Source organism: Rattus norvegicus, chromosome 9 (genome assembly GCF_036323735.1).
Source record: "Rattus norvegicus strain BN/NHsdMcwi chromosome 9, GRCr8, whole genome shotgun sequence".
Lineage (NCBI taxonomy): Eukaryota > Metazoa > Chordata > Mammalia > Rodentia > Muridae > Rattus > Rattus norvegicus.
In genome coordinates, this window is record NC_086027.1 from 101,496,653 (window position 1) to 101,522,311 (window position 25,659).

Consider the following 25,659-nt stretch of genomic DNA (forward strand, 5'->3'; position numbering starts at 1 on the left):
GTGCCCTTTGTTACGCAGAGGTTGTATTGTAGTGCTCAAAGTAACAAGCACATCACTTCCATTTAAATTGTTTTATTTTTACTTTCCAGGAAACACTTTGGATAAAAAGAAAGTCTTCCTGATAAGTGCTACAGCATCAAGTTTCTTAGCCCCGTGGAAGGGTACCCATCTACATTGAAGTGCCTGTGTCTGAGGATTTCAGTTGTTTTGTTGTGTTTTGGTTTTTTAACATTTGATTTTTGGTTTTTTTTTTCCTTCTTTCTCCCTCCAACCCCCAACTCCCTTTGGTATGAAGTACCTTTAACATTTATATTTCATTGCTATGTTACATTTTAAATTTTGTGAGGAAAACTGATACTTTATTCCTCCTGAACCACTAATGTTAGAATTTATTTCTAAGAATCTGTCAACATGTATACTCTGAATAGTGAATTTCTTCGATATAGCTGGCCTGACTAATCACTGACAAGTACTCTTGGTTTCTATCCAGCCATTTTTGTTTGCTCAGAATGTCCCTGTGTGGTGAACATGTGTACCTTTGACAGAAGTGGCTGTGCATACTTGGTGGCAAGATGTTTGCTTATTAGAATGAAGTCACACTGTTAACTTTATATTTGTACAAAACACCTAAAACCAATTTTGCTGCTGTAGTTCATCCGGTTAATTCATCTGCACCATTATCTGTTAACCAGTAGACCAGAAGAGCGTTATCTAATGAGATACATGTTTATACTTAAATAGCTTTTAAAAAGCAGGATTTCAGGGTTGAATTTTAAGAGCTCTGGATTCTAGTGCCAGATCATTTTCAAACCTCTGTAGAGAAAACTCACTACAAGGACTTTTTATACTGTGGGTGGTGATTATGCTGTGCTGTGGAGAGAACCAAAGCAGCTATGAGCTCCAGCTTCAGTTGTAACAAGACTCTCTTTATAAGGAAGAGTCAGTAAACTTTTTACTCAACTAAAAAGGCAATACTTTTTTTAAAGAAACCAAAATTTTTATATTTTATACTGCACTTTAATGTACTTTCTATAACTAGGTGCAAAAGATCAGCCATGGCAGTGGAAATCATAGTCTTCGGCTGGCGTGGGTCCAAACCCAGGCTTGTGATTGGGTGTGCTCTTGCACAAACCCAGCCTTGTGATTGGGTGTGCTCTTGCACAAAAAGCCACTTGAAGCCCAAATGCCTGCCAGGTTTTCCTCTAACTCTTCCCCTTTTCAGTGATTCTCCTATTGAAAGGGAAATAACAGTGCTGGGTTGGTTTTTGTTTTGTTTTGTTTTGTTTTTTAATGTGCAGACTGTCTCATCTGTTTTCCAGCACTGTCATTTTCTTCAGTTTGTGTAGTATAAATGTCTTCATGACATGATTGAAAGGGGCAGATCTGTGCCCCAAGCAGGTGAGCAGAGTCAGGCCTGGTTTACACTCCGGCACTTCCCTTCTACCATGTCTTCTCATGTCAGTCAGTGGTCTGAGAAAGGAAGAGGCAGGTGAAGGAGGCAGGGTGTGGAGAAGCAGAGCCGGTGCTAGCTGTGTGTTTCCATTTGCTGCAGGAGGAAGTGCTTGATTGATGATGAGGCAGGGATTTACATTTAATTCAGGCCAAAAATCAATAGGACGAATAAAGTGAAGCTTAAGAATGGTTATCAATTACAAAGGATATGCATTTGCTCACTTTGCCTCTTCACGTCGCATCACTGTGAGCAGTCAGGGAAGTTCACTGTGTGAAGTCCCTACGAGGAAAAGTGTCAGTGACTTTAAAGTGGACCCGTGCGGTCCTTTGTTTGGCTTATTTTGATATTAGTTTTGTTGGAGAAAGATTTAAAAACAAAAACCAACAAAAAGGAAGGAATTCCCAAGCATTCAGTGTGAGTCCCATTTGTGAGTTAAGGGTGCCACTTAGGACCAGCTGACATCTAAGGATGGCAGTGTACATGTGAGGTCTTGCAGCCACAATTCTAATCCCCTTCAGTTTTACTGCTTTTGCTAACAAATACTTGCTCTTTCACTAAGAAGTAACTTGTAGAAATGTATTTTGAAAACATTTCACACTTCAACTTTGTATCCATTTAAAATAACCTTTTTTCAATAAAGCACTATTGTTTAGATATTAAATGAGTTGTCCTCTTTTTGAGTAAGGTGTGAGGTCCATTGGGAAGATTCAGGACCCCAGTTGCAACTGTGTGTATCTGCGGGATGGTCCTTGTATCAGTAGTAGGAGTACTGCATGTTTTTATCAGAGATAACCAAGATACTCCAGAAGAGATGCTATAGCTGTACAGACTGTGTACAGGTTATCCAACTGTCTGCAGATTATTTGATAAAAAATGGACACTAAGACTTCATAGGTAAGTTTACTAATTAGAAAATGAAGCAACAACTGTTAAACATAGTGTGAAGTAAAAGTGACCAAAATAGGTTTCTAATTCTCTGTATTTGTAAGAGAGATAAATTAGAAAAAGTTTTTAAATTTTTTTAATAGTTTACTTATTTATTGGGTGGAGTTTTTTGTGTTTGAGACACTCATTGTAACCTGGCTAGCCTGGAACTCTGGAGATCAGGCAGCTCTCCCAACTCAAATTTCCTACCTCTACCTCTGGGGTGCTGAAACTAAAGGTGTGTACCACCATGCTCAGAATTTTAAGGGTTTCTACCTTTTTATTGTATGTGTGTGAGTATTTTGCTTGCATGTATATCTTTGTACCGTGTGCATGCCAGTCGCCCAAGGAGGCCAGAAGAGGGTGTCACATCCCCAGGAACTGGAATTAACAGACAGTTGTGAGCAGCCATATGGGTGCCAGGAACTGAATTTGTGTGTTCTGAAAGAGCAGCCAGTGCTCCTAACCGCAAAACTGTCCCCCCCAGCCCAGGAAAGCGACTTAAAAATATCCGATGGGATGGCCCAGTGGCTAGGAGTACTTGCCACATAAGCTGACCAAACTTGAGTTTGATCCCAAGACTCAAGGAGGAAGAACTGCGCGTGCGTAGGTGTACGTGTGTGTACGTGTGTGTGTGTGTGTGTGTGTGTGTGTGTGTGTGTGTGTGTGTGTGTGCGCGCGCGCGCGCGCGCGCGCGTGCATACACACGTTTTCTAAAGACCCGCAATAACAAACCACATAACCTGAAACTATCCTAATCTGGATGGGATTATCCTAGTCTGAGTGGGTGAGCAACCTCTTGGTTTTAGCTTCACACCTGTTTGTCAGCCTGACTCGTGAATTGACCACCCAGTACCATTGGAGCCTTCATCCTTTTGCTTTCTCAGCAGCGCACTGATCCTAGGCACTGAGGCTCCTGCTATCTAAGTCATTAGGTTGCTTATATCTAACCTCATTCTTGCCTTGTCCAGTCCAGCTCCTTTTCTTAATGATTGACATCACACTCGGTGGTGGTGGCAGTGGCAGTGGCTGGTTACAAGAAAGGGATAGCTAAGGCGGAGGAGAAAGTTGGGAAGCCTACTAACATTGCTGACCTAGTCAGCCTGTACTTCTAGGTTGCCTTGGGGATGCAAAGGCCCTCCCTGTTTGTCATAGGGACTTCACACCAAAGGCTAGTGCTCTGTATGAAATGACTTGGGGGCTGTATGGATTTATTGAGCCTAGACAGCGGTTGGTTCAGAGGGCTGGCTCCCTACAGGGCCATTCAAGTAACCAATGAAAGAAGAAAGTGAGGATGCTGCAAGTCACCGAAGTGGAAGGACCAAGATGCAGTCTCACCATTTTGATTTCTAGAAAGCTTCAAATCCAAAAGGGAACAGAGATGGCTTCGAGGACTCTTAGAATAGCCTGCCTCAAAAGCGACCCTTGAGGAACATCAGGTGTTTCCTCTATTCTCAGGTTGGGCACGACGGATGGGAGATAGGAAAGGAGCTGGCAGTTAGGGGATGCCTGACCAAGGATATGAATGCCAGCATAGTCCCGCGAGCTTGAAGTCCAAGGCCCCACCCAGAACCCAGGCCGCCCTTCTTGCCAAAGCCGGAATGTAGGCTGAGAACAGCCCGTATGCTAAAGTCCCGCCCAATGCCTACGTAGGGCCCACTCGCGTTCCAGAGTCCCAAGTCTGGGGTAGTCCTCCCTTGTTCCGAAGCTGCATCCAAGACGGAACCCTCCCCGCCGTGCCAAAGTGAAGACTAAGACGGAGAATTCGCGGCTCTCCTAAGTCCCACCCACCACAGCGTTCTCAGGTCCTAAAGCCCTTCCGACGGCCGAGGGGCCGAGGACCCGCCCAGCGTGTAGAGCCCTGTTGCACCCGCGGAGGAGCTGCAGAGCTTTGCTTCTGACTTTCTGGCGCTCACTCGCCCCGCCCTGCCCCATGTGATGACCAATCAGCGCTAGGTGCTGCGCTCGCAGGCGCTGGTCGGGAGGACCCACCCGCAGGCCAATCGGCGGTGCGTCCGCGGGGGGGGCGGGGCTGCGGCGGACGCGCGGCGGGGGCGGGGAAGCAGCTAGCTGTCGGGATCGGGCGGCGCGGGCACAGGACGTGGAGGAGGCCTGGCTGGCGGCGTCGCAGGCCGGTGTGGCACGGTGAGGACGTGGTGGCCGTGAGCGGGGGAGGGGGACAAGTGGCTCGGGGGCGGTGGGTCGGGCTTGGGTTTCCTTCGTTAACCGGACCTCAGCGGAACCCGAGCCGGACCAGGCCTGAGGCTGGCCGTCCACCAGAGAAAGTCCACGCCCGGCTCTGAGGCCTTCGTGAGGCGCGCCAGCTCCTCACAGAATCCGCGTTTGACAACACACGTCTGTGAATGGCCTGACTGTGGAGGGCGAAGGGAGGGAGAGTCTCGGGTCCAGACTGGATGTCCGCTGAGGACTGACTGGAGTGTTGCTTGAGTAAATGGGCAGTCTGGGAGGGCTGAGAGCTGCAGGGTTCCGTGGAGCCAGGCTGTCAGCAGAGTCCTGAGGGCAGGAACATCACACGTGGAGACCAGCTGTCGAGGAAGGGGGGGTGATCAGAGTCTGAGCGTCACTCGTGGACATTGAGTGTCCTGTAGAGGGCTAAGGGCCACAAGAATGCCCTGCTGAAGACCACCCCCACTCCCAGGCCAGTGCTCAACGAAGCAGAAGCCTTGAGAAGCAGCATCAGGAGCCACAAATGAAAGCCCAGAAGGTCATTCTTTTTTTCTTCTCAGCCTTTCCTTCAAAACTGAGAACTCAGGTGTTAATGTTGTTACGATACTAGGATCTAGAAGCAGTACTGGCCCATTGCGTTTTCCTCATCCCAGGTTGTAAGCGCCTTTGCCATTTACACACGTGGCAGTGATTTGTTAAGCTGTTTCGTGCCCCAGTAATGGTGGTGAAAAATAGATACGAAAAGGCATTCTTGAAGGAAATAATGTCGCTACACCGTGCTGAGAAAGAATGGAGAGACTTAAGATTCCAGGCAGAATCTTTAAAGGGGTGGCCTTTCTCCCTAGCTTTGTTCTGTTTCCATGAGGTGTTTTTGACTGGGCCACTGTGAAAATGTTTGGTAATTAGTGGGTAACGCTGAATTAGAGTCAGTCTTGTGGAGACAGTATTATAATCAGCAGCACAGATTCTCTTTGAAATCCTTTTGAAACGGGGAGGTATGAAGTAATCTTTACTTGTAGACCAAATAAAAGTTTAGTGAGTTTTGGGACACGGGAAGGCATTTGCAAAGCACTTTGTGGCTATCGAGTTGTCAGTTCTAAAGTCTTCAAAGGAGGGGTTGGGGGTTTAGCTCAGCTCAAGGCCCTGGGTTCGGTCCCCAGCTCCAAAAAAAAAAGAAAAAAAAAGTCTTCAAAGGAGAAGGCCAAGTTGCACAGCCTCCCCGTACCCCTATCCCCCACTGTTTTTTGTTGAGATATTTTCCATAGCCCCAGCTGGCCTCTAACTCCCCATCCTCCTCTGTCAGGCGTCTGAATGCTGCGAGTACAGTTCGAGCACGGGTGTGCGTCATGGCTTCCTAGGCACAACCCCATTTTAAATAAAGCAGAGAAAGACGTTGACTGGTGGGGTTGTGGATGCCTCCCTGGGATGTGTGTAAAACCAGCCATTGACAGAGAGGAGCTCAGGTATAACTCTCATCTGCCCCCCACCTTAGGTTCCTCATCCACAGAGTGGGTTTAGAATGTACTTACCTCAGATGCGAGTTGCCGTGACTAAGAAACAGTTTTTCAAAGCTGCTCAGATGCCCTGCCAATAAATGCTTACGTCAGTAACCGTTGCTGTCAAGGGAAAGAGTGACCTGAATCAACGGCAGTGCGTATTTGTAAGAAGAGTTAGGGAATTGGTGATTCCACAGAGTTATCCTACTTGGAGGGGAGGATATAGATTGCATTGCCTAAGCAGAGATTAATCAATCCATGGGTAATCCTGAGGGGCGCCATTACGTCTGTTTGTCAGTTTCCTCCTTTCCAAATATCCCTGCTTCTAGTCATGTGAACCCCTTCTGAATTCAGACATTAACAGATTTCTCTAAATCCTGCCAATCATTTCGGTTACATCCACAGTTTCCTTTTCCTTGTTTCCCTTTCATGAACTCTGTACATGCCCTGCCCTGCTTGGTGTGCAGCCAGAACGCACTGAAGAGCTGGGTGACGCCAGTCTGTTCCTTTTTCTCTATGTATCTGTTGAGGTAGCGGTTTTATCAATGAGAGTTGAAAAGCTGAGACTCTCACGGTACAGTAGTATGTTCAAGTCTGGTGTTAGGACTTCCTCAGGAGTGTTTATGTGGGCGATGATTGTGGTCCACTATTTTTGGAAAGCAACTACCAATATGTGATACTTTGATTTTTGAAATGCTACTTAAAAAAATTAATCTGATAAGCAAAGCTTGTATCAATCAGGTGGTTAAGTACTTTTGGCTAGTAAACATTCTTTGGCAAGCTCATTCCTGTCCCTCTTGAACCATTTTGATCCCAGGAAATATGCTTTAAGTTGTTTGTTTGTTTGTTTGTTTGTTTGTTTTCTTTTTTCTTTTTTTTTCGGAGCTGGGGACCGAACCCAGGGCTTTCCGCTTGCTAGGCAAGCGCTCTACCACTGAGCTAAATCCCCAACCCCAAGTAGTTTGTTTTAAAGATTTATTTTATTTATGAGTACACTGTAGCTGTCTTCAGACATACCAGAAGAGTGGATCAGATCCCACTAAAGATGGGATCTCACCATGTGAGGCACCATGTGGTTGCTGGGAATTGAACTCTTAACCACTGAGCCATAGTCTTTTAACCTTAACAATGAAATGAATGTGCACATAAAAATTAAAGTGTTAAAAGGTATATGTGAGGACATGGACAGAGTCGGAGGGCAGAATGGTAGAAGTGATTTTGTTTTAGATTTGTAGGATTATTTTCCACCAAGCCTGGTATTTTAGTTTATTGCTACCTTAAAAAAAAATCTGAGAGGGGCTGGGGACTTAGCTCAGTGGTAGAGCACTTACCTAAGAAGCACAAGGCCCTGGGTTCGGTCCCCAGCTCCAAAAAAAAAAAGAACCAAAAAAAAAAAAAAAAATCTGAGAACGGTTATGCCAAAGCCTTGTGACCTACATCGGATCCAGGGACAAATGTGATAGAAAGAGAGAAACTATTTCCCCAAAATTGTGTTCTCATCTCTTTATGTGAATAGTGTCAAACATCTGTGCACACACATACACAAATAAGTGTGATTAAAAACCATGGAGAAAGGCATTATAATGTGACAGGATACAGCAATGAGACCTGCTTTGGCTCATCTCTCCTCCCCAGCCCATCCCAACCGCATCCCATCCCAGCTTGTGTGTGGACTTCCATCTAGTTGAACTACTAGAACCCTGACAGCCCAACCCCAGGCAGCTTCCTCTTCTCTCCTCTGTTGTCTCAAACTGTCTGTACTCTGCCTTCCCACCACCTCTGTTCACACACAGGTAATGTGCCCACATCACCTGATTGAGACAGGGTCTGGCCATGTAGCCTTGACTGTTCTGGAACTGTAGATCACATGCCTCTTCCTTGGGAGTGCTGGGAATAAAGGGTGTGCCACTGTGCCCCACCCGATCTCTCGATTCCTGTGACACCCCATTCCACTGAATCTGAGAGGCCACTGCAATAATGTCTTTCCCTCTCTGGTGACTGCAGTGGACAAGTGGTCTTGTGTGCTTATATAATTGTTTCCTTTTCTCATTAACTCCTCCTCATGCACACCTTAGAGTAAGGGTGGAGTTGAGGCCATCTGCAGAGGTGAGGAACTGCTAAGTCCTTCACCTCTGTGAGCTGGAGTTCTTGAGCTATAGTGTGCGAGCACTGCCACCTGTCACAGTGTAAGCAAAGGGCTTGGTCTGGACTCCTGGCAGTGGTGGGTACTTGGGACGCGGTGGCTACTGTCCTTTGTGTGAGGATTGATTAGGATTTTTGGTTAGTCCTTCTGCTTCATCCCAACTGCTCTTTCTCCTCTGCCAGTCTCACTTTGTAGTGTTTGCCACCATGTAACATCCACACTGTAATAAAGGGATTCTTCTCCCTTAGTAGGTCTTCTCCCTTAGTAGGTCCTATTTCCTTAAGTGTTTAGAGTCGCTATATAATCAGAATAAGTAATCAATAAATATTTGAATATTATGATAAAGTGTGTGTGGGAGGGGGGCAAAGTTTGATGCCAGGTTTTGTGGAACACGAAGCATATATAATTAGAAAAGGGTAGACAGCTCACGACACCTATAATTCCATCTCCAGAGGGATGAGACACCTTTGGTCTCTGTGGGCACCTGCACTTAAAATGCACATGCCCCCCCCCCACAATTTAAGATAATAAATATAAATCTCTTAAAAGAAGTCAGGTTACAAGTAAAAGTTAATTTATTAAGTAAGCATTTGTCCAGTATGAGATGAAGAAGCTAGGAATGTAGCCAAGTTGATGAAGAGTGAGTGTTTTCCTAGCATGCATGAAGCCCTGAGTTTGATCCTCAGGGCCACTTAAACCTGACACAGTGCCACATCCCTGTAATCTCAGGAGAAGACGCTGGTAGAAGCAGGAAAATGAGAAGTCAAGGTCATCAAACACAGCTTGGGATACATGAGACCATGTTTGGAAAAAAAGGGAAAGGAACATGAATTACTTTACATGTAGTCCTTTTTTCTTAGCTATGTATTTTTGATTTCCTCTTAATGGCAGTTAGAAAATAGAGTTCATTCATTCCTCCAGAAGAGCTGATGCACTTCTATTGATAGGATACATAATTTCTGATTTTACATGTAGGCGTATTTCCTAAGAGTGCACAAACAACTTTGTGCCCGAGGGTTTTGTTCTATTTTGTACAATTATATTTAATAAGGAAGAAAATACACATCCAGAGCGTATTTACAGTCAGAGTTCTAAACTATTGCCCTGTTTTCCTGATAGGTAAGGACTTTTCATTTTGTCTTCTGAGAACTGAACTCTGCCTAGTTTTAACATCTGTTGAGAATTTCCTTAAAAAAGACCTTCTGGCTCCTTGTATTTTAACCTTGTCTCTTTCCCGTTGCCCCTGCACCTTCCACGCCAGATACCAATGGACCCTCAGACACCAGTGGACCCACTTGGGTGGCCTTAGGACATTGTCATATAGCACTAGGGCAACACAGGCTGTGAACAGCATTCCAGGAGTGCATTTTGATGGACATGAAACTAATGACAAGAAACTTGAATGTACGTCTACCTTAGTAGCTCCCAGAAATGCCAACTGCTCCCCCACATTCCTTTCTCAGGAGAGAATGGCACAGCCAAAGTTGTTGAAAAGATTCAACAATCATAAGTGGTTACAATCGGGGTTGGGGATTTAGCTCAGTGGTGGAGCGCTTGCCTAGAAAGCGCAAGGCCCTGGGTTCGGTCCCCAGGTCCGGGGGAAAAAAAAAGTGGTTACAATCAAAGTAACTTTTTGGCAAATTTTACAGAAACATATGACCATAGGAACACTTTGTTTGGGGTCTTACCAGTACCAGGCCCACGTGGGAGACCTAGAAACCTGAGCCAGACTAGGTTCTTTTTTTATCATCAGATTACTTTGGGCATTTTTCTACTCCATGTCAAATAAACTAGTAGGGTTTGGAGTGAAGGTCCTAAATGTATTCGCATTGGCCAATGGGGATTTGTTTGGGAAGGAGGAAGTGATGTTGGAAATGAATTTACAAGGCTTTACTAAATATTTTGTCTATTTCTATAAAAGTTGCAGTTTGTTTTAGTTGTTGTTATGGAGAGCAGACCACAGTATCTGAATAATGAATCAATCCCAGTGTTAAAGGTATTTAGTTGGTTAGTTTAGCTTTTTGAGACAGGGTTTCTCTGTGTAGCCTGGCTGTCCTGGAACTCACTGTATAGTTCAGGCTGGTCTTGAACATGGAGATCCACATGCCTCTGCCGCCCAAGTGCTTGGATTAGAGACATGCACCACCACATCCAACTAAAAGTATTTATTAATTGAACTGTTTTAGGAAAACAAAACAAGAACAACTCTAACTCTTAGACGAGAGACAACAGTTATTCTTTCTCTGGAAGGTTGGCAGCTATCAATAGAGCCTTGACGAAGGCTATTACAGGTGTTTTCAGGACACTGTGTGATTTTCAAAGGTAGCATACGTTCGTCAGTGTAAACAGCTGGGAAAGGAGAGAAGGAAGGGGGAGGGAGGATCTGTATGAGGGGGTATTAGGAGGAGGGGGCAGATACTGGAATATAAAGTGAATAAATAAGTTAATGAAAAAGAAAATTAGTGCTTTACCCTCTCCCAGTAAGAGCCCCAGTGTTTTTAAGGGAAGATGGGTTCATTTTGGTTCGTGGTTTAAAATGTGTGATGGTGGAACCTAGTTTCTGGGCGTTGTAGGGTGCACACTCCGTCTTGGCCTTCCCACTCATTGCCTGGAACATCTGCATGTGTGAATGAGGCAGCTGTGCAGGACTCTGCAGGCAAAAGGCATTGGGCAGTGGAGATGAAGGCCAGAGTTTGAAAAGCCACTCCATCAACAGAGAGCTGCCTGCTTTCCCTCCACTCCCCTGGTCTGTTCAGATGTTCAGAACCTGGAGGTGGGAGAACTACAGAGATGCTTCCTGGTTTGGGATCTAGAGGAGAGAGGGAAAGTCCAGTGTTTCTCCTCTTTGCCTCACCCATCCCTGTAACAGTTGCTTCCCCCTCTCTTCCCTCCTGTAGCTTTCTTCTCAGGCAAAGTACAAGGTAAGACGTTCCTGGGCAAGCAAGGCTGCGAAAGCCCCAAACTTCCAGCTAAAGGACTGAAAAGGGATCCTTATGAACAGGATGTACAGCAGAGAGAGCACAGAAAGCTTGGGAAAGGTGCCTGGGAAAGCTTATGGAGTTAGAGGTGCAACCCTGAGCATGTGTGGGGCAAAAACTGAGAGCCCAGGAGCTGGAGAGATAGTACAGAGATGAGAGAAACCTGTCTGCTCTTCCAGAGGACCTGGGTTCACTTCCCAAACCCCACATAGCAGCTGACAACCATCTTCAACTCCAGTTCCTAGACATCCAGTGCTTTCTTCTGGCCTCTGCAGCTAGGTCAGACACATGAAGGGTTTTACTGGAGAGTATCAGGGCCTCTGAAATGCAGTTTGTACTGACATCGTATTCCACCGAAGACTGGATCAGACTGGCATCCTGAATCCAGCCAGTCCTGTGTCTGCTTATCAGAAATACCAAATGCTCCACAGGACTTAAATAAGACCCACACTCCCAACAGCACAGTGTTCTAAAAGTCTAGGATATACTCCAGAGACACCCAGATCTGAACCCCCAGGGAAATGCCCACACGAAAAAGACAGACTAAAACTGAAGTGATGTAAATATTGAACTGACCTGAGAATTTTGTTAATGTCAGTGTACTGGCTAGTCTTATGTCAACTTCACACACAAACTACATTTATTTGAAAGGAGGGTATCTCAGTTGAGGAAATGCTTCCATAAGATCCAGCCATAAGGCATTTTCTTCATTAATGATTGATGAGGGAGGGCCCAGCCCATTGTGGATGGTGTTGTCCCTGAGCTGGTGGTCCTGGGTTCTATATGAAAACAAACTGAGCAAGCCAGTAAGCAGCACTTCTCCATGGCCTCTACATCAGCTCCTGCCTCCGGGATCCTGCCCTGTTTTGAATTCCTGTTCTTACTTCCTTCAATGATGAACAGCAATATGGAAGTTTAAGCCAAATAAGCCCTTTCTCCTCAACCTGCTTTTTGGTTATGGTGTTTTAACGCAGCAATAAAAAGCCTATGTCAAGATTGTGGCCTCTGTGGCTGTTAATTCTTCCTGTGGCGTTCATCCTGGAACTGTGTTACATAGTGAAGCCTCATTGTAGATGTAATTAAGAGTATTAACTAATCAGCTAACACTGAGATGGTGAGACTTGCTGAATTGTTCAGGCCGCCCACCCAGGTGATTAGAATTCTGCAGGGATCTTTCTCCAGATGATACCAGAAGAGAGGATTAGAAACATGGGTTTTCAGTGTGTTCTTCCTCCCCTAGAAGGAACAAGGAGCCCAGAATGCAGGTGGCTTGTTGGTATACGTGAGGGTCAAACCTGACCTGGTACCTAGTACCCAGTACTTGCCTAGTGCTTATGGGGCCTATGACAAAAAGAGGAGCTTTTTTGGGTTTTGATTATAGAATTTTGTTTTACATAAAATTAAAACATCTAGCAGTTGTCTAAAGCACCAAGTGAAGCAATTAATAAATCTATTTGATGTCATATACTTAAACAAGGGAGTGAAGGTAAAGCTGTAAGGTTGATAAATACCAGTTATGTCCAAGGAAGTGTCTTGTGCTTTCTGTGGTGGGTGGCTGAGTGTCTCTTTTCTGTAGCTACTGTTGGACATGCCCAGGTAAAGGGACTGTGATCACAGAGCTTTATATTTTATTTTGGACTGATAAGTACTATATAAATTAGTTGGCTTCGAAAGCATATCAACTTTCAGTTTCTTTTCCAGTTGAGCTGCTTACAGCAGTTTTGGGTCAGTGGCAGAGTTGGAACTAGATCCTATGTGATGCTTCTAAAATTTACCTCCAGGGATCTGCTGTCCGCATTCCAACAGATGTCTGCCTCACTCTGGCTCTTGGTGATATGGTGTGTGTGCATACCATGGGCACGCATGCACGTGTGTGGATATATGTTTACTTCAGGAGTCTCCACTTTCCACTTTATTTTTCGAAATAGTGTCTCTTATTAAATGTGGTGGTTTGAGTGAGAATGGCCCCAAAGCCCAGGTATTTGAATACTTAGTCCCTGGTTAGTGGACTCTTAGGAGGTATAGTGGGATTTTGGAAGGGGTGTGCCACTTGGGGTAGATTTGAGATTTCAGACGACTCTTGCTATTCCCAGTGTTTCTTGCTCTTTCTGCATCCAGGTCAAGACAAAAGCTCTCGGCTGACCCGGTCCCAATGCCTTTGTTCTGCCATCATGGATTCTAACTCTCTGAAACTGTAAGCCCCAAATTGTTTTGTAAGTTGCCTTGGGCATGGTGTCTTTTTGGTTTTTGTTTTTGTTTTTAATCATAGTAGAAAAATGACTTAGAAACTAAACCTAGAGCTCACAAATTAAGCAAAACTGGTAAGCCAGAAAACTCCAAGGCTCTGCCCATATCAGCCGTCCTGGCGCTGATGGTACAGGCACACCCAGTGTATGTGGGTCCTGGGGATCCGAACTCAAGCCCTTATGCTTGAACAGCAAGCACCTTTCCAACTGGGCCATCTCCCCAGCTCCTCTGTGGCCTCTTAAAGTCCCAATCTACCAGCATGAGAAGTTCTGCACAACTATTCTTGAGATTTCTGAGGTGCTAGTGTTTGCTGGTAGGCTCACGTGTCTGTATTTGTGCAGGGGATGACTCCAGCCGTGGTTCCTCTGATGCTGAGGCCACGTCAGCTTCCCCCTGGCAGTGCAACTGTGTCTAGAGAGGAGCTGTATAGGAGGGGTGTGGATGTTCACGCCTGCCCATCTGCTTAGCTGGCTGTCTCTCCTAAGTTCTTTGAACCTTGCCCTGTAATATAAAACCTGACTTTGTTTTTCAGCTTCCACGTATTGATTAACTTACTTAGTTACTTTTTTTTAACTAGTTGTACTTATAGAATGAGGAATCCACCTCTTGCAACACAGCAGTAGTATAGATGAGGGGCTGGGTAGGAGTTCATTATCATCAGCTATGAAAATTAATTCCAGTGATTTGGCTGAGCCCATAAAGGCACTTGTTGACTTGAGCTCCATCCATGGGACTCACATAGAAGAATGAGAGAAGCTGTTCTCACAAGTTGTCCTATGACCTCCACATACATGCTGTGTCACAGATGCTGAGCCACACATGTACTCATACACAAACATAAATGTTTTCAAGTTCATAACATTGAGTAGAGTTCAGACCTGTTGGACAGATTTCATGAATATGAAAGTATCATATTCTGTCCTATTTGGTTAGGCAGCAAAGAAGTTTGCCTCTTAATTCTCCCCTATGGACTGAGAGTTTCAAGGATGGCAGATGTTCACTGCCCAACAGCATTTTAGTCTCCTTCTCACTGTGGACAGTAGACTGCCTTTGTTCAGACAGAACTAGAATCTTGACAATCAGATGGAGGCTTGACGCTGACTCTGTTGCTTCTGAGTTAAATGTTCCTTGACAGCCCCCTTTTTATTTATTTACTTTCTTAGAGCAGTTTTAGTGCAGAGATTTCCCACACACACACCTTCTATACATCCTCCCACTGTCAGCAGAGCATTCCCACACACACCCATTCTATACATCCCACTGTCAGCACAGCCTTCCCATACATACCCATTCTATACATCCCCCCACTGTCAGCACAGCTTCCCCATACACATCCATTCTCTACGTGCCCCCCACTGTCAGCAGCCCTTAGCTGATATCTGTTACATCACCACCATCCCCAAAGCCTTTGCCAACTTTTAAGCTGAAATTTCCAGCTGTAGGAAAGGACATGTCATAGGGTTTTTAAAATTATTATTTTAAAATGGGAACATAACCAAAGGAACCAGACTTGTAGTGAATGGTACAAAATTCACAAAATGGTGGAAATTGTTTCCAGCTACCAGAGATATTTTTAGGAGTGCAGACTCCAAAGCATTCCATTCACATGGAAAGAAAAACAAGAAAATTGCTTGAGTTCCCTATAGGTTGCTGGTTCTCTCACTGCCTTTCTGTGGACTTCTGGGTTGGTGTTCCAGCAGGTACCCAGATAGAGCAGAAGCTGACCATAGGCTCCCAGAGCTGCTGTGGTCTTGCTGTGTTTCTCCTAGCCTTAATTTTTATGTGTAAGCACACAAAGCAAAATAAAGTTCAGTCCTGGTGGGTCATATCTTACCTAAGGCGGATTCGAAGCATTCCCTCCCCACTGTTGCCCATGTCAGGTAAGACCAAACGGTGCTGAGTGAGCAGCCTGCGATTCTGCAGCGAGAGCCCAGCTGCCTGCTGCTTCTGAAGCAGTTGAGAGATCAGAGATGAAGGCTGACTAGTGTTCACAACACCGGGATTGTCTCTTGGTTTCCTATCAAGTTCTTTACTTTTAATCTCTCCTACACCTAGTAACATACCGAGCCTTACAGTCTTAACTTTAAGTGTCTGTCTCATCTTGAGGCTGAGCACTTGTTAAGTGGGTAGTTCGTGCCGCATTCCTGTTGTTGAGCAGCAAACAGATTTGTCTTTGGAACTGCAGCAGAGTGCCTCCAGGTCATTCCTTATCCAAACCAGTGTGAGTAAGTGTGTCTCAGGACTCTGGATCTCGGCTACTGCTCTGTGAATGGCTTACTTTGAGTCAAATGAAAGAAAGACAAAGGTCAGTGTTCAGAAGGTGTGTGAGATTGCAGAGGTGTCCCTAGTGAGACACACAGTTTCAGGAGAGCTTAAATAGCTAGCTCTCAAGTTCCGTGTCTTGTTCTTATGGTGATGAACTTATTAATGTTAAATGAAAAGTTACATCTGGGAGGGAGCTAAGCTATTAAGTAAATATACATATGTAACATGAACTTATGGCTTAATTTTGTAGGGTTTTCTAAAGATTTGTTTTATATATGTGTCACATGCTTACGCAGGTGCCTTTGGAGGCTAAAAGAAGGTGTTTGGTTCCCTGAAACTAGAGTTCCAGGTGGTTGTAAGCTTCCTGATGTGAGTGCTAGGAACTGAGCCCAGCACTCTGCAAGATCAGCGAATACTCACAACCACTGAGCCCTCTCTCCAGCTCCATTTGTTCTGTTTTGAGACAGAGTGGTTAAGAGCATTTCTGTGTGCAGAGGACCTGGTTTGATTGCTTGCACCCACATGGCAGCTCACAGCTGTCCATAACTTAGTTCAGGGAGTCAGTGCCCTCCTCTGACCTCTTCAGGAACTGGGCATGCATGTGGTCCATAGCCATACATGCAAGGAAAACACTCATATACCAAGTATATATTTAAAAAAGAAAGGAAGGAGAGAAGAGAGGAAGGCAAGCTTGCTGCTCTTGCAAAAGGACCCAGGTTTGGTTCCCAGCACCCCCATGGTGGTTCACAACTATCTGTAACTTCAGTCACACAGGATCCAGTGCTTTCTTTTGACCCCCAGACTCCCATAGACATACACGCACGTGCATGCACACACACGTTAAATAAATATTTTTTGAAAAGACCCCCATTCAGGTCCCAATACCCATATGGTGGCTCACAACTCATTCAAGTTCCAGGAGATCTGCTGCTCTTTTATGCCCCTTTATGATGCTCATATTTACATGCAAGCAAAACATAGATAGGGACTGGGCCAGAGAGATAGCTTAGTGATTGAGAGCACTTGTTAGAGGCACAGTCTTACTACATAGCCTTGGCTGGCCTTGTGATCACCTGCCTTAGCCTCCTAGATGCTGCCTATCCCATGTGTGCACCACCACATTGTGTGGCTTAATGTAGTAAGTATAAAATGAATTACTGTGTGCCCTGTTTAAGTGAGAGGAACTCTTATCTGACTGAGGGAGCTAGTAATAACTTCTTTTACATTTTTTTGCATCTTAGTGTGTACTTCTAGGCCCCGTGGTTGTCCTTGCTCATTGTCTTAGAACTGCATGGTTAGATGCAACTATTTTATAAAAATACAATAGAAAACTTTCCCTCTATACTGAGCCCATGTCATGTTCCCATTGCCCAACACTAGAGATGGACTGAACCATGAGCCAGGGATGTAACAATACCCTGTGTAAATCATATAAAAAGAAGTGAAAACTATATAGAAAAATAAAAAAGACAAATAGCCTCTACATGTATTTGACTTTACATATTTTTAAAGTTGTAGCCTTTTAAGGGGAGGTTGGTGGTGATGACCAGAATAAAATACACACTTTGTGTCAGAAGAACTAACTTCAACTAATCAGTTTTCCTGTCACTATAACAGACTTCCTGAGAAAACAACTGCAGGGAAGAAGCCTTTATTTTGTATCACTTTCAGGTTTTAGGCCATTTGTAATGAAACAGAACATCATGGCAGGGAGATTATGGTAGAGTAAAGTAGCTGACCTCAGCAGAGGCAGAGAGACACTAACCTATGTCCTTCAAGTAGGCCCTAAGGCAGCAATTCATAGACTCATATTAGTGTTAACGGTGTAGGAACTAAATCTCTTAAGTATTGGCCTGTTGTCCTAGTCTTCAGTCTTCCATACTGTAGTGTATACAGTGCACTGCTCAATGAGAGTGCAAATGCTATAATGCCACGGATACTAAGTAACTACTTAGCTGGCAGACACAGTGCAATCTAGCCTGCCCTCAAGGAGCATCCAGACTGGAGAACTTCCAAGGAATGGTAGGTCACAGCTAACTGAGCGTCACATGTGAGTAGCTGGTTTATTCATTGTTTTGAACAGGCTTTATACAGGAATTGAGATGGGAAATTAACTTGGTACCATTATGTGCCACTTCATTATTTTGCTCCTTCAATCATTATACTTTGTTTTATTTTAGTATCTTTTTTCTGTGCTGATATGTAGATGCACATGCACCATGGCACACTTACGGAGGTCAGAGAACAGCTTTCTGGAGTTGGTTCTGTCCTTCCACCTTTTGTGAGTCCTGGGATGGAACTCAGGTCGTCAGGCTGGGCAAAGTGCCTTTACTTGCTGAGCCTTCTCACAGGCCCGCATGCTGCGCTTTGCCAAAAGATTTAAGCCACCTTTAATCAACTGGGTGTACCAAGTACATCTCACCAAGACCGTTGTGGGATGGGGCTTAAGCAGGAGTTGGTGGCAGTGAGTCATGAAGACACTTTTCAAATGTAATTCAACGGCTACAAGATCCTTTATGTGGTTTGTCTTGATAATGAGATGTGCATGAAGACGGAAAGGACCCTCAGCAATGGTTGGCATAGGAGGGAATGGGCTGGGAATTGAGTGCTGAGGACTTAACTCTGTTCCACCACTAAGCCCCAGCCCAAGGTTACTGCGGTTAGCAGAAGATATTTGCAAAGTGACTTAAAAGACATGAGTCTGTTTTGCAGATTACATTTTTGTTGGTTAGACACCTGGTGTCTATGTCTCACTTCCACTACTTTGCCCTGTATCTTCTGTTACATAGTGTTTTACTGTTATTTTGTTATGTAGTGTTTGCCCTGAATCTTCTGTTATATGGTGTTTTACTGTTAACTATTTTTCTTGTTTTATTTTGTTTCTTTTTTAAAGCAAGTTCTCATTGTGAGAACCAGGCTGGCCTCAAACTCACAGCGCCTCTGCCTCCTGCCTTTCCCACCAGGCTTGTTTAGTGTTGTTTTTGTTGGTGTTTGTTGTTGTTTTAGAGAAGACTCCATGTAGACCAAGCTGGTTAGAACTCTGTGTAGCCAGGTGTGACCTTGAGCTTAGACCCATCCTCCTGCTCTTTGCCTGAGTGCTACAATCAGGTGTGTACTCCCACCTGCTCTATGTGATGCTGAGATTGTATTCAGGACTTTGTTCATGCCCGGCCTGCACTGTAATAATGGAGCCACAACCCTACCCCCTTCATCTTCTTTCATTTGATTTTTTAACATAAATAATGTTCTTAAGGAAAATTTCCATAAGTAGTAAGTCCCTTCGTACAGGGACATTATGAGATTCTAGTTGGTTCTTAGCTTGGTCTTCGTTAAAAGCAGTGAAGAAATTACCTATTAGAGTTAACAGCTTTACATCAGGCTTTTCCTTTAGTGCAGTAAGGAGGATGAAAACTACCCTGACCCTCTAGGATCTTTAGAGTCATCTGCTAAATGGTCTACACAGAGACAGTGGTGCTTTTGAGGTGGGACATGATTTGAGAATAGTGTGGAGCAGGCGTCTGCATTCCCCAGGTCCTTCTCTGGGCTGTCATTTGGTGCCATCCCACAGATTTCCTCCTGAATGACCTGTGGAAATTGACCTGCCCTAGAAAATGCAAGGAGCACAAAGCTGGTAAAGACGGGTCTGGCTGTTTTCTTGTACTTTAGTTCATTCCTAGTAGCGCTCTTCCCACACTGAGCCAATGTAAAAGACAGGTCCATGGATGCTTCAGATTGCTGACGATGCCAGACCCATGCTGATGCTCTCCTATTACTTTACTAGAAAGGACACTGTCTAGCACTTGGACCAAATGGGTAGCACACATGACTGGGCTGAAAGAGGGAGACGTGCTGGGCATTGAGTAGCACTAGGACAAGAGATAGCCATAGGTTTCTTCCTTCTCCCGCAGAAGTGGTAATGATGTCACTCCTGCATGTTTCTCATAGACTAAGGGAGTTAATCTCTGTGCCTGGCTCAGAGCACCTTGGAAATATTAGGGTTTTATTCATCTTGTGCTACAACAGTATGTATAGGAGAAAAAAAACTTATGTTCCTTATTTTATTATAATTTAAGACTCACAGAAATTTATTAAACCCATGATATTGTGGGTTCCTATGAACCCCATGATTTTTTTTTTTTTTGGTTCTTTTTTTCGGAGCTGGGGACCGAACACAGGGCCTTGCGCTTCCTAGGTAAGTGCTCTACCACTGAGCTAAATCCCCAGCCCCAAAACCCCATGATTTTTTAACCATCTAAAAGTTGTCTTAATATCTAAATAATATAGTTATCTAGTGTGTTTTTGTTTTAGTGTTTCCTTCAGTTTCAACTAATGAAGAATGGGGGAGATAGAAGGAACATACAGAACTTTACCAACGTCAGGGACACGCTTGGGTGGCCAGACCGCCATTGGAGTGAGTACCCTGGAACCAGAGCAGGCCCTCTCTCCCAAGATGCAGGAGAAGCACATGCACATCAGAGTGAAGCTGCTGGACAGTACTGTGGAAATATTTGACATTGAGGTAAGCAGTGTGGTTTTTTAAGGTATAATTCCTCCTACAGTGAAATAATTCTGTACCAGATTTCTTTAAGAGGTTGTGTTGTTTATTTATTCAAGTAACCAAGAATTGCTTTGATGACTATCCAGCAAAATCTTTGGAAATTGTAAATCTAAGTTAACTTTCAACTAAAATTCTGATAGGATCCACTGTTTCTATTCTGTTTGTTCATGTTTCAGTCTTTTGGATTTTCAAAACAGGATTTCTCTGTTTGAGGAAGCCCTGGCTGTCCTGGATCTAGCTCTGTAGATCAGGCTGGCCTCAGACTCAAAAAGAGATCCTCCTGCCTCTGCCTCTGCCTCTGCCTCTGCCTCTGCCTCTGCCTCTGCCTCTGCCTCTGCCTCTGCCTCTGCCTCTGCCTCTGCCTCTGCCTCTGCCTCTGCAGTGCCAGAATTAAAGGCGTGTACAGCAATCACTTAGCCCCATTCTTAGTTTTAAGAGGATGACTGAAAGATACAGACTGTGACTAGACTGCTTTGACTCTTACCTTCTACATTCTACCACCTAGAGGTCTGGTGTCCCCTTAAAAGATGCCGTGTGGTCTCAAGGTGTGTCAGCATGCCTGTCTGAGGAGAGAACTGGTCCTCTCTAATCAGGGTGCTGGTACAAGTACTGAATAAGCACTAGGAAAAAAGCATGTGGATGAGGTGTTTCACAGTCAGAGGTGACATCAGTATGTAGTGTACAGCGAGGGCCTCAGGCTGAAAGGTAGTATACAATAAAGCCTTACACTGGGAATCAGTGTATAGCAAAGATCTTAGATGGATAGATAGAGTGGGCCTGGCATCTGAGGTAGTGTGACACCTGGATACATTGGAAGGCAGTGTGCAGTAGAGAGGGTAATGTCAAAAACTGGTGTATAGAAAGGCCTGGTATTGTGAGGTGCACAGTGAGTTCTACCATTGAGAGAGAATTTACATTGTTAGTGCAGAACTTGTTTAGGTTAACAATAACGTTTTTGTTTAGGAGCAGGATCTCGTTACCCAGACTGGCCTTGAACTCTATATAACTAGGAATAATTTGTAACTAAAAATATTCTGTCAGTATATACTACCATTTGGCTCTAAATAATGTTGCTTATGACTATTTATGTAAAAGATTTTGTGTGAGCATATGTTTTAAGTTCTTTGGCAATGGACAAGGAAGCCAAATTACATCATCATCTGCTAAATCCCTAACGTTTAGTCATGTGAGAACTCACCAGTCTGCTTTCAAAAGCCGTAGGACTACTTTTTTGTTGCCATCAGCAGTGTTAAAGGGTTCTGATTTCTCCACATTCTTCTTTGAACTTTCATTTCCAGCCATCATAGTGGGTGTGGCATTTAGGAAATTGCTCCTGAGGCAGAGTGCAAGGATACAGTGAGTCAGTGAGGGTGAGCCCTGACTCTGGCCTGAGTCAGCACAAGCAGAAAGGCCTCCACAGTGCAAGAGCATGAGGAGCTGCGAAAACAGAAACCAGTGTGCTGCTGCTTCTGGCTGTAAAAACCCTGAAGAGAGGTGACACTGGACAAGGACAAAAGCTTATTTAGATGATTTTAAGCCATCCTAGTTTCATCTAGAGACGTTAAGCAGGTTTGTAGAAGAGAAAACTATATTGACCCTTGTGGTGCTGTCTGTTTGTCTGCCTGGTTTTTATTTGGTTTTGAGTCATAGTTGTATTCTGTAGTCCAGGTTGGCATAGAACTCACTGCATGTACAGTCCAGGCTAGCCTCAAACTCAAGTATGATATTAAGTAATTATTTAATACTTCAGTAGACATGCAGTGTGACCTGTGCCCAGCTCTCAGGAGGCTGAGGTAGAAGTGCCACAAGTTGGAGACCAGCCTGATCTACAGAGTGAGACTAAAAAGAAAATATCATTCCTCCATTATAGCCACTCCTTCTCTTCAGAGTTCTTTCTTCTTTTTTCTTAATAAATTGACATTTTGTATTCTTGTCCAAATGCCCATACACTTCTTGGGCTTGAGACCATGAACTCAGAAGCCACTTGGTCAGGGACACTTTGGTGGCTGTTGAGATCTAGAACCTAGGACCTTGAGTTAAGCTCAGCAAGAGCCATGGAAAGTGCCATGGAATGCCAAGCGCCCATTTCGTTTGGGAGTCCCCCCAGCATTAAATACAGCCAAAGTGTCTGTGGGGATCTAGAGCACCCACACTCAAATATTCTCAGAATCCAGTGGAGTCTACGAATACTAAATACTAAAAGTGATATCACAGCAAAGCTTACAAAGTGCCTCTCAGAGGCAGTGTCTTAGAAGACTCATAATGTGGTTTCTGCCCCTCAGGTAGAGAGAGCATTGAATGAATCCTCCATGACAGGTTCTATGATTGACAAAACTCCCCGAAACACTTTCTTATTCTTGTTGGCTTTTTGCATTCTTTTTTTTTTTTTTTTTTTTTTGGTTCTTTTTTTCGGAGCTGGGGACCGAACCCAGGGCCTTGCGCTTCCTAGGCAAGCGCTCTACCACTGAGCTAAATCCCCAACCCCAGCTTTTTGCATTCTTAATATTTCAACAAACATGATGAAATTATCTGTGAAAAAATCATTTTTCTTCTTTTTTAATCACTGTGCCTTTTATTGTAGAAATTACATTGGTTTTAACTTCCAATGCTGTGCTAAACACACATTGAGTGAAGAAGACACTATTGTCTTGTTCTTAATCTTAAGGCAAAACACTTACAATTTCATCCTTAAATGTATTGTTTGCTGTTGGTTTTTATAAATACCTTTAACATGATAAGAAGTTGCCATCCTTCCAGGTTAAGTGAGAGTTCTCTCCTCTTTAAAACCATGTTAAACTTACCAAACTTCTACATTAATTGAAATGATCCCTTGTTTTTATTGCTTTCTGTTTTAAGACATGGTCTCACTACATAACTCTAGCTGGCCTAGAACTCACTGTATAGGCCAGGTTGACCTTGAACTCAGAGACCTGCCTGCCTCCTGAGTGCTGGGACAAAAGTCATGCATCCCTGCAGCCTGGTCATTTACTTTTCTTTTATTCTGTTGATATTATGAATTATATTCCACAGTGTTTAAATATTAAATCAATATTTTATCTCTCACCTATATGGATGGATCTATTATCAGTCTTCTAGGAGCGTTTTCACAAAGCTCTCGAGGGAGTACTTGCCCTGTGGATTTCTTATAATGCTTTGGCCTAGTTTTGGTATTTGGTTAGTAACTGGTTAGTAATCTAGGCTGGGGTAACTGATTTAGTTTTCTCATTTCCCTCATGCACAGTTGCTGTTTAGATCCAGCCATGCTTTGCTGGTCAGAGTTTTTGCAACCAGTCACCTGTCAGGAGGACCCATGCTAGTTTTAGCTGACCCTTTGTTGCTGCCCTTATAACCAACCTCTCTCCAAGAGCTAGAGGTTGCAGCTTTAAGTCAAGCTTTCTGCCTGTTCCCTTCTCAGTCTTTTGCCATCACACCATTTATCTGGTCACAGCCTTTCAACGGCTCCTTCTTGGTTTCTTGCATGTGGAATATAATATGGATTTCCTAACATAGCTTGTGAACCTGCCTGTCCTCAGAGTGCCCTCCTCTTGGGATTTGGGGTTTTGTTTTGTTGTTGGTTGTACTTTTTTGTTATTTTTTTAGTTTTTTGAGATGGGGTTTCTCTGTGTAACCATGTCCTGGAACTCTCAGAGATTTGCCTGCTTCTGCCTCCTAAGTATAGGGACTAAAGGCGTGTGCCACCACCTCCCAGCTGCTCTTGGAATTTGTATTGTATCTCTCACTTACTACCCTCTAAACATAGGCAGCAGCACATCCTGGAATCCCCAGCCTTTCATGCCTCACTGCACTGGCTAGTCTTTGTCAACCTGACACAAGCTCGAGTCATCTGAGAAGAGGGAACCTCGGGTGAGAGAATGCCACCACAAGGTTGGCCTGTGAGCAAGCCTGTGGTACATTTTCTTGATTAATGATTGACGAGGCTAGACCCATGCCATTGTGGATACCTGAGGAGAAGGTCCTGAGTGGTTTATACAGTCTGAGCAAACCATGAGGAGAACGCTCGTAAGCAGTGCTCCTCCATTGCCTTCGCTTCCATTTCTGCCTTGAGTTCTTGCCCTGGCTTCTGGGTGATAGACTGACTAAAGCTGTAAGGTGTAGTAGACCCTTCCCTCCCCAAGCGCTTTTGGCCATGTTGTTTTAGCAGTAAGCTAATAAGCTCACACATCCCTCTGTAGCTAAAGCTCTGCTAAAATGTCACTTCCTTTAGGTGGCTTCCCCTGAACCTCCTCCAAATATCCCTTTTCTCCTCATTATTATACTTAAGATATATATGTATAATATATAAAAGTATACATAGTATTTGTAACATACATAGTCATTCTTGACACTTATGTATGTGGTATTTGGTCGTCTAAGATCAGTTAGTGGCTTCTTTTCTGATCTGGAAGACTCATTTATCTCAGTTAATTGAATGAGATATATAGTTTTAAACACTGAAGTCGACCTCCACTCTAAAGAGTCTTAGTTTCGAGCCTTAAATTTATTTTATTTATTCATTTTAAATTTTTAAAATTTATTTTATCTTTTTTTTTTGAGACAGGGTTTCTCTGTGTAGCCCTGGCTGTCCTGTAAGTAGCTCTGTAGACCAGGCTGGCCATAAACTCAGAGATGCCTCTGCCTCTCTGCCTCTCTGCCTCTCTCCCTCTCTCTGCCTCTCTCTGCCCCTCTCTGCCTCTACTCAGAGATGCCTCTGCCTCTCTGCCCCTCTCTCTGTCTGCCCCTCTCTCTGTCTGCCCCTCTCTCTCTGCCCCTCTCTCTCTCTGCCCCTCTCTCTCTCTGCCCCTCTCTCTCTGCCCCTCGCTCTCTGCCCCTCTCTCTCTGCCCCTCGCTCTCTGCCCCTCTCTCTCTGCCCCTCTCTGCCCCTCTCTGCCTGCTGGGATCAAAGGTATGTGCCACCACATCCAGCCTTAAGTTTACTTTAAAACTCAGCTGTAACTTTAATTTTTTTTAAATCTATTTTTTTTTTTGGTTCTTTTTTTCGGAGCTGGGGACCGAACCCAGGGCCTTGCGCTTCCTAGGCAAGCGCTCTACCACTGAGCTAAATCCCCAACCCCTTTAAATCTATTTTTAATGGTGGTTCTTAAACATTTTAACCTCCCTTGTAGCCCACCACCCTCACCAGAAGTAGTGGTAAAAAAAAAGGATAGAGGGAAGTGGACCTGTTTAGAAAGGGTTTTTTTTTGTAGCAAATCCAGTCCGGAAATGGGCAGTTTAGTTCACAGGTCAGCAGCACCCTGATCCACTCACACTTCACAGATACCCCAGCAGTCCCTTTTAGCAGAGTTGACTTTTGACCCTCCCACTCTTAGACATCATTTATAGAAATGAACTTAGTCACCAGGATTCTATAAGATACCAAGTGAAGTGAGATCCACCTCATGGCTCCTCAC

At 44.3% G+C, this 25,659-nt stretch overlaps 2 protein-coding genes across 15 annotated transcripts in view; both read left to right on the forward strand.

Annotated features, from left to right (window-relative positions):
* Positions 1 to 2,114, forward strand: part of Septin2 (septin 2) — a 33,232-nt gene extending 31,118 nt beyond the window's left edge. For all 11 annotated transcript variants that reach the window (XM_063266587.1, NM_057148.2, XM_039082964.2 and 8 more), the window contains one exon: positions 90 to 2,114. The gene's annotated coding sequence lies outside the window, so the exon portion shown is untranslated. The remainder of the gene's footprint in view (positions 1 to 89) is intronic.
* Positions 2,115 to 4,408: 2,294 nt separating this feature from the next.
* Farp2 (FERM, ARH/RhoGEF and pleckstrin domain protein 2) overlaps positions 4,409 to 25,659 on the forward strand; it is a 108,032-nt gene continuing 86,781 nt past the window's right edge. The window contains exons 1-3 of one of the 4 annotated variants that reach the window (XM_039083771.2): positions 4,409 to 4,522; positions 13,300 to 13,394; positions 20,002 to 20,212. In XM_039083771.2, coding sequence (XP_038939699.1) covers positions 20,030 to 20,212 — 183 coding nt within the window. In that variant the 5' untranslated portion in view covers positions 4,409 to 4,522; positions 13,300 to 13,394; positions 20,002 to 20,029. Of the gene's footprint in view, positions 4,523 to 4,596; positions 5,103 to 13,299; positions 13,395 to 20,001; positions 20,213 to 25,659 lie in introns of those variants that run through there. The other 3 variants (XM_039083770.2, NM_001108233.2, XM_063267327.1) reach the window with 3 other exon arrangements.